The sequence below is a fragment of the Dysidea avara genome, chromosome 8, assembly GCF_963678975.1.
Source record: "Dysidea avara chromosome 8, odDysAvar1.4, whole genome shotgun sequence".
In the NCBI taxonomy this organism is placed as follows: domain Eukaryota; kingdom Metazoa; phylum Porifera; class Demospongiae; order Dictyoceratida; family Dysideidae; genus Dysidea; species Dysidea avara.
In genome coordinates this window covers 4,606,635-4,618,594 of record NC_089279.1, presented here as the reverse complement: position 1 = coordinate 4,618,594, position 11,960 = coordinate 4,606,635, and the positions used below count along the sequence as shown (strand labels likewise).

At 38.6% G+C, this 11,960-nt stretch overlaps 1 protein-coding gene across 1 annotated transcript; it reads right to left on the bottom strand.

Annotated features, from left to right (window-relative positions):
* Positions 1–68: 68 nt before the first annotated feature.
* On the bottom strand, positions 69–11,647 carry LOC136264344 (uncharacterized). The gene is made up of 4 exons (XM_066059060.1): positions 10,605–11,647; positions 1,380–1,486; positions 1,279–1,324; positions 69–1,222 (listed from the first exon to the last, which is right to left on the bottom strand). Exons 1-4 carry the CDS (start codon positions 11,643–11,645, stop codon positions 524–526), a joined length of 1,893 nt encoding a protein of 630 aa, XP_065915132.1. The 5' UTR covers positions 11,646–11,647; the 3' UTR covers positions 69–523.
* Between the last annotated feature and the right edge of the window lie 313 nt (positions 11,648–11,960).

Below are 11,960 nucleotides of genomic sequence, written 5' to 3'. Positions count from 1 at the left end.
TGTGAATTAATGAAAAGTTGTGAAATGATAATATGAATGATAGCATAATCCATTACAACATTGCTCAGTGGAAAAATGTCATACAAGATAAGAATGTTATGTTGTGACACAATAATTATAGGTAGACAATTTTTAAAGGGATCCAAGCAATAAAAAGGTAGCAAAACAAAGAGATATGTATGACATGGCTCTGTGGAAAAATCCCTACATTGACATGTTATCAATGTTTTTTTCAATTCCAAGGTATTAGCAATAACATGTCACCTGGCACTCTCCATATATCAGTACACATACATTGACTTGACACCACATGACACGAATTTTTTAACATGCGTACAGGGTAGTATGAACAATAAATACAATACTAAATGTTATAATAACTTGCCTAGACTAGTGCCTACCAAAGAAAATGTGTATGAACTCATTGCAGCAAAATCTTTTCCCGCAGTACTACACATATCGATAACATAAAGTTTGTAACAGTTTTTACTTTTGTTAGTTGCTAGCTAATAGTAGTTAGTTATTAACGTGGGGGAGGTGGTCTTCCACTTCTGTGATGAAATGGTGGATGTGGTCGTCGCTGTCCACTGTGATGGTGGTGTGGTGGTCCCCAACCCCAATGTGGTGGTGGAGGATGTCCCCTGTGATGTGGTGGGGGATGTCCCCTGTGATGTGGTGGAGGATGTCGCCAACCATGATGTGGTGGTAGAGGGTGATGCCTCCAACCTCTATGTGGTGGTGGTGGTGGAGGATGTATCCAATCTCCATGTGGAGGATGTTCCCAACCCCCATGTGGTGGTGGTGGTGGGGGATGATCCCAACCTGGTGGGGGATGACCCCAACCTGGTGGTGGGGGAAGCTCCTGGCCACCATGTTGTGATGGTGGGTTATCTCGCCAGCCCTCATGTGGTGGTGATTGTGGTCCCTGACCCTCCTGTGGTGGTAACAATTGTGGTGGTTGTTCCTCATTGTTATGCAACAATACTGATGGGGTCATGGGAGATCCTTCACTGTTACTTGATAATGGCAGTCTATCAATGTTAGCAGGTTGTAGTGGTGATGGTGACAACCCATGCTCCAGCTGTCTAATAACATTTTCAATTCCCCCATGTCTGACCACATGTTCACATATAAGTTTAGCTACATCTCTATCCATTAGATCATTTTCAGTAATGCCAACAGCTTCAAACAACTTCTTCCATTTAACATCAATATTGCTACTCTGTTAACAGCACGTGCATGTTATAGTAAATACAAGCCAAGAGAACTAGAACTCACATCAAAAGTTCCATTAACAGGATCCCAGCCAAGCTGCTGTAAGTACCTATACAATAAAAAGTACTATCTAAAAGGTAGTTGATAGGCATGCAGGTGCTTACAGAAAAGATTCTGCAGTGTTAGCATTTCCTTTCCTATTCTTTTCTTCATTTGAAGTAGTACTGTTAGATATAGGGATTACCGGCATTATTGGTTGTGGATGACAGTTCTAGAGAAAAAATCAAAGCGCACAACTTGAAAGAACAATTGGTTGTTCCTATTGTATAGCACAAATAAAGGTTGGAATGTTTATTCATTTATTGCTGTACATAACAGAGAAGTAATCAAATTCAAAAATGTGTAAACATGGTAGCTAGCTTTGCTATTAACAGATATACGTATGTACTATACTGTTTAATAGGTCTGCCCCCTAAAATTAGCAACAACTGCCAAATTGATGCCCTTAAAACCACCAAAGAAATACCATAAGCAATGAAAATCAGCTTTACATAATAGTCTTAGTGCATTTAAAAAAAAACAGATGGCTGGATATAGAATTTTTTTAAAAATTTGCTGAAACCCAATTTTTGATCTGCCCTTCCTGCTTGCCCAGCCTGCCAGTCAGCCAGCTTTACCACAGTCATAAGGCTAGAGGCCAAACAAAGCAGTGCAGGCCACCACAATAACAAACTCACGGGTGGAATATGCCTTTTCCAGTTCTGATAAAAGTGTCTGCTCTCTGCACTTTATCTTTTCTGCATACAAGAAAATTGTATGTACGGCTGTACCAAGGCATTAATTTTCTGTATTGACACTTCCTTAGATGAGTGTATTTAGTATTAGATACCACAATATTACTCAAATGTCTAAGCTATACTGTAAGAGGAAGTAGATGTGTGTAGCTGCACTTATAAAACGATCACATGTGCCATGCTCTTAAATGATCAGAAAATGCTGCCACTCAATGGTAGAGCTGGATGACAATTCAACTTAATTTTCTAGCTGCAGATTTAATGTAGAAAACAAGATATGGCATTGAACCACGTCTCTTAATCTATTGCATAGCTCAGTATAGCAAGATCAAGCTACTCTAATGAAGGACATGTGTATACCATGGCTATACTATAACAAAAAAAGTTAATAAACCGGTGATTATTGATTTACAAATGAAGTAGGGTTCCAGCGATAAAAGTAGTGAAACAAGAGATATGAATGATGGCAGCTACCTAGCCACTTTTGGCATTGACCAGGGTAATGTAGGACATAGCTACCATCGTTCATATCTCATTTCCCTATACCTTTTATTGCCAGAACCCTACTTCATTTTAAAATAATTGCACTTAGGTTATCAGTCGTTTTCATAAACATTTCTGTTCCTTCCACCTATAGATTAACATTTTATAGTATGTACCAGTTGAACTGAACCCGGAGAAAAAGAAAAGTGGAATTTTTCTCAAGAGAAATAATGTTTCAACCAACAATATATGATTAGCGGTAACAGTAACGGTTTCAAGAACATACATGTGTGGCTTAGCTCTAATACAAAGTCAGAAAAGGGCATAACAGACGGCACACGTATATGGCTTCCCTTTAAAAAGAACGGTGAAAGTTTTGATTGGTCATAAATATTGTGTCAGACATTTGAATGAAATATTGCCTTGAAACATTTTTAGCGGGTCAAGCAGTACTAAAGATGAGCCAAATTTCAAGAACTTGTGTAATTCCATCCTTGAGTTTTTAAGTTATCATACAATATGATAATACTGTATAGTAGTGTTGCACCGATATGGAATTTTAGCCGATATTCCGATAACCGATTTATAAGAATGCATTGATGCCGATATCACTAGCCGATCCAATATGACACATAAATAATAAAAAAACACTTTAATAACTTTTCATAAACACTACAAACTCACAAACAATATGTGTTGTTACAGATACTCTTGTAGAAAGATATTAGACTGAATCACAGATAGTTCTTTACACAATGTAAACTACAGGGTAAGTTGCTTGTAAGTAGTACCAACTAGAACAAAGTTGTTTTGCATGAACAATAGCTCCTCTGATAATTCTGGCATAATCCTGTTTCGTTTTTCATCATGTAGGTCTCCTGCAGCAGAGAACAGTCGCTCGGACAGCACTGAAGTGGCAGGTGCAGACAGGAATTGTCAGGCTAGTTTTGAAAGAATTGCAAATTCTTGACAATGCTGTGACCACCACATAAAAGGGTCACCTGTTTTGAAATCTATTAAAGGCACACTTAAGTACCTATCCACTTCACTAATAGATGTGGGCGGGTCTTCACTGCTATCAGCAACAATTTCAGAAAATACATCTAACAGAATGCTACTTTTTAGTGGGCAAACTCTCTTAGGCCTTGTTGGTCCCTCCATTTCAGTGTTACCTTGCAAACCAGTGTCAAGCTCGGACATTTCTTCCAATAAAATTTCTTTAATTGTTGCTTTAACAAGTCCTTAAACCTAGGGTCAAGGAAAGTAGCAAGAGATAACTTCTTGTTTTCTTCAATTCTGTTAAAACGTAGTTTAAGCGAATAAAGCAGTTCTCTTTTCATAGTGAGAATACCACTGCCATCAGTGATTTTTTCGAGTGCTCTGGTAAGTATATGTATGTATGGTATGACGATGGATATAGCTGCAAGGTCTGCAGATATGGACCTAGTGATCTCTTCCACAGGAGATAAAATTTCAATAACTCTTTTCATGACATCCAACTGGTGAGATGAAAGCTGTTGAACACTGCTATTTTCAGTAGCATATGCTGCTAACGCCATCTTTTGCTCTTGGACTGATGCCAACATGTAAAATGTGGAATTCCATCTTGTTTGGACATCCTACTTCAATTTATGTTGTGGAATATTGAGGCTTTCTTGAATTCTTTCCAAATTGTGAGAAGCGGTGAAAATTCCCAACCATACTCTTAAGAGCATATTGCAATGATATCTTTCACTATTTTCTGAGATAGTAAGCCATCATTGATTGCTAACTGAAGAGAATGGGCGAAACACCCAAAATGTGGTAGAGAAGCATCACGCATGGCCTTAGCCATATTACTGGCATTGTCAGTGATCACTAAATGCACCCTCTGCAATGCTTTTTCCCATTTTTCCAGCATGCTGAGTACCTGAGCAGCGATGCACTCTCCAGTGTGGGCTTCAGTAAGGCATTGGGTATTCAAAACAGCAGAAACTCGCTTGAACTGGCTATCAATCCAATGGGCTGTAAGGCTAAGCAATGCTGTATCATTCACACTTGAACTCCACGCATCCATTGTAAAGCTCAAGTAACTTTCATCATCACAACTGTTGATCAGCCTCACAACTTCCTCTTTCATTCCAGAGTATATTTTTGGAATAATCGTTTCAGTAAAATATTTCCTACTGGGGCACTGGTAGCGTGGTTCTAGCAACTTCAAGACTTTCCTGAATCCCACATCTTCTACCATTGAAATTGGCTGGCAGTCAATCACTACCATCTCACCTATTTTTCGATGTACTCGTTGTGCCTTCTGGTCGTTGGTATCCCAGCCCTTACTTCAGTCTTGCACTTCGTTTAAAGAAAGTTGTCGTTGTAGTTCCCGTTTTCTTGTTTCCATTGGCTGCTTTGACTCCATTTCCGTTTTCCTTTCCAGGTATTTTGAGTGGATTTCCAGGTGTCTTTTTACTAAATGGTTTACAAGGTTAGTAGTAGTATAAGACTTCGTCATAGAGCCACCTCTGGGAACTTTCGCTTCACACTCATCACAAATAGCAAACTTGCTGTCCTCATCAACAGTAAAGAATTCCCAAATGACTGATGTTTTTCTTCCCAAATCACGGCTAGGGTTTACTGCATTGCTAGGGTTGCTTGCACTCAAACTCATGCTTTCCGCCATTTTCGGGCATTAACAATAGACAATTAAGCAGTTGCGGCGCTTGCATAAATCATGTGCACTTATATCGTATTGGCTAGTGTTGTGTCTTTTGATCCGATACCGATAAGTATAATTTAAGCCAATATATGGTCTAACTGATAGCTGATCCGATTATCGGTGCAACACTACTGTATAGTGGGGATCACAAAGGAGTAGGCGAGGCCCATGAAATGATATCACCCAAAAAAACAGCCTCAATTTCCCCTGACAACGATGAGGCAGTATTGGTTAGGTGAAACTAAGCCTAAACAAGCTTTCAGATTGACCCAAAACGCCATCAACAAGTTGCTACGGAATTTAAAAATAATTCATTTAATGGAATTTTCTACTGACTGACAGACAAGTGTAACTCGATAACGGCTAAGGCTACAGGCTTGATTTTTTCATTGTTCGACGTCGCTTCGGCCCGACAGGTGCCTTTCGGTAATGCATTCTTCATGGACTTACCAGTGTCCTCCTTTGTGTCCCATTCATCTTTGCTGACAGCGAAAAGTGTCGATTTGGCAATAGCACGTGATGGCTTCCCTTTGTAACGGAAATCATCTGTATTTGTCATAGTGGCTATTTTGATAGCAGAGGTGCTTTTCAAAAAGTTCTTGATTCGTACTGCTGTGTAATGGGTTGAACATAGCTGACAATGAAGCATAATGGATACTTCACTTTTCAGACAATCATTGATATAACTGGGGTGCACGGCACCATTTCTTTGCTTTCAGGATACATGGATTGCAGAGGTGTTTTTCGAACAGTTCTTGATTCAAAATGCTGCGTAACAGGTTGAACATAGCTGACAATGAAGCATAATCTTTTCAGACAGTAATTGGGGTGCGCGGTGCCATTTCAGATGCGGTATGCATGGGTTCACCAGTCATAATAATTATTTACAAAAAAGTTAACAAACTACACAGAAAAATTTGGAATTTTCAACTAGAGTAGGGACCATAACACATCGATAAAAAGTACTGAAACAAGCTGTAGTAGTACACGATATTAAACAGTAAAACAGTAAGAAGTGTTATATCCCTACTGTGCTCCAGATACCATAATGGAAAGGCACAGTAGGGATATAACACTTCTTATTGTTTTACTGTGATTTAATATTGTGCACTACTCCAGCTTGTTTCAGTACTTTTTATCGATGTGTTATGGTCCCTACTCTAGTTGAAAATTCCAAACTTTTCTGCATACTTGTAGATATGTTTGTCACCTGCCATCTATTTTCCATAACCCATGCATGTTTACTATGTGCTGATGACCTTTAGTTGTATACAGCATAGGCAAATCTGGAAGGGGGGTTGCACCCCCTGGCCCTTCTCTTGCCTCCTTTGGACCTACAGGACTATATTGACACCAGAAACTGGAATCATACATTGATTACATTCACACTGTATTCAGAAGTACAGAAAGCCAATGGGGAAATAGAAGACAACAGTTACAAATGCATTTTACAGTTATAAACTGTACACTGTGAAGACAGAAAGTGAGGCAAACAGCTAAGTTTGAATTTTTGTGCCAAGATTGAGATACTCTAATAGAGCATTCGCTACTCTAATAGAACAGTCGCAATTCTAATACCATCATTTTTGAAAATTATAGCAATACTAGATACCTTATTTTGATTTAGTACACTTTACCATCATAGGCTAATTAATTTCAATATGCTTTGCAAAGCATACACTTTGTCAGCTAAAAATACTTCCAAATTCAAACCTAGGAGATATAATTTTAAAAATTTTCTCAAACTAGAGTGTTAAGTGTATGTCCTTCATTCATCCAGCTATACCAAACAAAGTTAAGCAAAACAAATATAGCTTGTGTACTAGAGTTCCCCCCTTGGCCCCCTCTGACAGTGTCTCCTAGGTCCACCTATGGTATACAGCAGTATGTAATGACTATAATGTTCTGTCTTTACAGGAAGATCTTGATAAGCTGGTTCCTTGGACTAATACTTGGCAGTATTTCTAAGTGCAACGTATTGCACTTGCATAAGAAGGCCAGATTGTAATTTCACATTTAGAAGACATGGACTTGGAAACCACTTGTGAAATCAAGGGTCTTAGAGCAACTGTAGACAAGGACCTAACAATTATCCGTAAGACATTTTCTAGACTAGCCTTCTCTTATCTTTACTAAGCTATCATATGCCCAATGATAGAGTATGGTAACACTGTTTTGAGGCCATTTTATATCACAGACATGCTTAATATAGTGTATGGCCATGCAGAAATTTTCAAGGGACAAACCTTTGCAAATTTCACAAGTAATGATAGCTTCATGAAAATACAATCATGTGGCTCATACAAGTAGGTATTACCTTAGTGAAAAATTTTTTTCTAAACTTTTGTGAATTAGATAGAAGACACAAAAATAGTATTTGTGACCAGATCTGCGAAAAAGGGACATAATCGCACAAGCCTAAATTTACAGTATAAAGCATTGAATACATTGGGTGAAATACTTGCGTATTATTGAAAAATTCCGTAAATTGTTTGAACGTCTCTTTCTTAGTGAAGGAAGGGACTAACAATAAAAACCTGAGTATCATATACGCCTGCTCAAGAGGAGTTGGAAAATCTTTATTTCGTTGCAGTAGACCCACAGATACGTAAGATATGAGCGCTTGTTTACATCATGTCAAAGTGATCATACGCCATCAATTTTTCTTCACGGATTTTGCCTTTGTATGCAATGAAGAAGGGTGAGTAAAGGAAAAACGTACTCAATAATTGATTCCCCTGTACATGGCAAACACGGTGGTGAACGTTTTAGCTCCATACCTCAATCTGTTGGTAAGTTACAAGCATTTTTGTAAGTGCCTGTAATTTATTTTCCCTATACTTGCTGTATTCTGTTGTTGCTACTTTGTAGAGCTGTAACTCCAAAAGTTATTGGCATATGAAGCTGAAACTTTGCCAGTGGGTACACTTGGGTAAGTAGATTATAAATATTTAATAAACAGGAATTTGAAAAATATGCAATTGTGTCCTGTTTTCGCAGATCCGGTCACATTTAGCTACACAATTTGCAAAAGTTTTGCCCCTAAAATATTTCCGGCTATATATATGGCGACTGGATTCAAAGTTACCAACATTGAGCTATAGTAGAAGCAATAACTCCTATTATATAAACTTCTATCTCAGAGCTTTTAAATTTCATAATTTTCCTGAGAGTGTACTTCCAATTATTGCCCCCTCCCAAACCACTGAAAATAACATGCATGTTTGCTGAATACTTCTGTAACTTTCATCTCAAAAGTTGAGACTTTGCTGATGAGTTAATATAATGCTTCACTACTTTATTTATTTATTATGGTGTGCTTCAGTTGCAAATAGATGAATTTCATAAGGAATTGTAAACCGTTGCCCCTAGCAACCTGAATTTTACCTTATTTTGTAGGTGTGAATGTCAAAAGTAATGTCTCCAACTTTTACAAGGATAGCATATATAGGTCATGAGATGACATTTTAAAGTTTGCAGTTTTCCCTACATTATCAATGGGAGGGGGTAACAGTGGACAATCACATGGATAATGTATGGGAAAACCATAAATTTCAAAATGTCATATCTCATGATTTATATATTATAGTGTCTTAAAATTTGGAGAGGTTAATTGTGAGATTCACACCTACAAATAATGTTAAATTGAAGAATGACATTAATTGAATTAGTTGTTTTCCCATGCGTTATTTATGTGATTGCCCAGAAAGGGCAACCATTGCTCCCTCTCATAGATAATGTATGGAAAAACAACAAATTTAAAAATGTCATATCTCATGACCTATATATGCTATCCTTTTAAAATTTGGAGATGTTACTATAGATATTTACCCCTACAAATGTGACCAGATTTTACAGAACCAATCCAAATCGCACACCAGGCAAAATCAAACTAACACCACCAGTGGACAGCTACACTATCGTACTACAAGTTTTGACCCTCAGCACTACTCAAACTACACGAGGCTGGTTTTTACACACGTCTTTTCTGGGTGGTGTGGAGTGCTCAAATGGCCGTTTTAGGCCTTGTGAAGGACCTGGCTTGGCAAGAGTCAGTGGTTTACTGGTGGACAGCCTTATAATGTTGGCCAGACGTGTTCTCTGTTGATTTTGCTACATATCAGCCACTAAGGAGCCAGCACAGCCCTGTAATCTCGTGTCTGGACTCCAGTCGTGGTCTGCCTCCATTTTGAGGCCTATCTCTTGCCCTCCCCACCACCCCCCAGCCTCCACCCCTTTGTGAGCACTAGTGATACTACTTCGCTCGTCCAACTGCTCAGATTTTATATCTTATTTGGCGGGAAACTGTACAAGCAGCTACAAGTACTGGAAGTGGTTTGAAAGGTAACGGATTGATGCATCTTTTGTGTAAATTTCATACGCGTGCTTGCTATCCTTGGAGAGTTATGCTGGCTTCAATTCTATAAAACCGTTTATCTCGGAACTTCTAATGTGCGATTTGGATCGTTTTTCCAAAATCCAGTTACAAATATTGTAAAATTCAGGTTGCTAGGGGCAACTTTTGTTATTATGAAATTCATCCATTAGCAGCACTGCAGAAACACCAGTCACCGTAGATTGATTTATAAGGTAGATACATTGTGTTTATAAATAGCCCTCAATACTAATGTGACTTCACCACCATGTTTAATTTTTAAACAGACACACCAGCTATAGGTGCACTCCTGGTAATCTGAAATTGTCCAGAGAAATTTATGTGTCTGCATGTGAGTCTGTCTGCACTTATATGTATGTAAGCAAGTGTGAGAAATGAAGGATGTATAAACACTTTCAAACAGTTAAGCTTTTCTCTGAAGTGAATAAATATGGATGAAACAGGTAGCTAAGCATGTTACGAGCTGCTTTTCTAATGGGGTACATGGGTATTTAGTAAGTAACCAACAAATGACAGCGCAGGCCTGATTGGCTATCAGAAATGGAATATCCCTTCATGTCAATCTTGTAGGAGTACGAAAGTGAAGAGCAGGCTGAAGGCACTTTGGAGAGAACTCTCACGATAAGATGCATGGTAGACAAGCTCTAAAACTGTTGATAGATAGTTCTGAGCATCGTTTGTGGTTTGTTTGAGTAATACTTCCTTAGCAACAAAACAATGTGGTAATTAATGAATTACTAAATAATTTATAAATTATAAAATACAATCAATTTTACTGTATTTACGTAAGGTGATTGGGATAGTGAACTATTTTAACTGAACACTACTTTTAGGAGTAACACATCAACTTGTAATAGAATACAACGTATTACATACATGAATATACTTGTGATTGAAATTCTGAAACAAAAGTTAACCATCACTATGAAAATTTCTAATTAAGAATTAATCATACCGTATATTCAATGCTCATACTATCTCTCAAATATAATATACACATCACAATATTACTGTAACATACTATTTCCTGAGAAAGCTTATTCAAGGAAAGACTCTTCAATGACTGTTGTATTTGTTCCTTTAAACCCTGCACAACAGCATCAGCTTCATCTGAGTTTTGACCATCTTTGCTCAATTTTTGTTTTTCTGGACTAAGGTTCATAAGTTGATTATTACAATCATCCATGGCAAATGGAAGTGAAGCCTTGAGGCGCTTTAGCTCTGAACACACCAATAAAATATCAGGCCGTAGGTCTGGCTTGTTATGAAGACATGATATTACCAGTTGTTTCAATGGCTCAGCACATGACAGAAGGTAGTCTTCTCGTCTTTGTACCTCCGTACGAGCAGTCATGCTATCCTCTGGTAACAGATCTTTTGGCTCAGGCCACTGATGAGACATGACATGACAGGCTATACAACCTAGTGAGAACACATCCACTGGTTTACCATAACGTGGCCTGACTGAGAGAACTTCTGGTGGCATGAAGTGTAACATACCAGGTACTTGAGTTTGTGTCTTCATTTTGTTGTGTTGAATGCACTTTGCTACTCCGAAATCACCAATTTTAGCCACACAGTGTTTTGTCAGAAGAACGTTGTTGGAGGAGAGGTCTCTGTGAATAATATCCTGACCATGAAGGAACTCCATTCCTTGAGAAATATCAACCAGGATGGATAACTTGATGTGAAGTGGTAACTTCCCTCTTTCATATTTTTCCAAAAAGGCTGTCAAACTGTTTTCCATCATTTCCATCACAAGCCATGGTAGTTTAGCCTCAGGAGTAGGATAGTAAATACCCAACACCTGTACCACGTTAGGATGGTGTAATCGACTAGCGTTGGAACACTCTGTTAGAAACGATCGTGTCGTGGCTTCACATTCGGCCGGGGTAACGCCCTCCACTAAAATGGAGTGAACTTCTTTGGCAGCACACAACGTTCCGTGTACGTACACTTCAATTACTCGCCCATACGATCCCCTGCCAATCACTTTACCACCACTGGTAACGTCTCGTAACAGTACTACTTGAGATGACGGTCTGTTGATGACGCCATCCATGACATGAATAATTTAACTTTGCGCATGCGTGGTGCCAGGTTTTTGTTCATTATTCAGCGGAGTGGGCCCCGCGCTGAAATGTACTTGTTATGGGTAAATGTTCACATCTCCTTTGTGAATGCCTTCATCCACCTTAACCATAACTAACATTCAGTCTTGAATGTGAAGGTGAGCGAGGATGAGATTACTGATATCACAGCAGAGCACCACAACAGAGCACATGATACCTATAGTCACCAAGGTGTGTTGCAATGACACTGAGCTGCTACAAAACGACTGCACTGCTACGCACACCAAACAATATAATTATTGTAA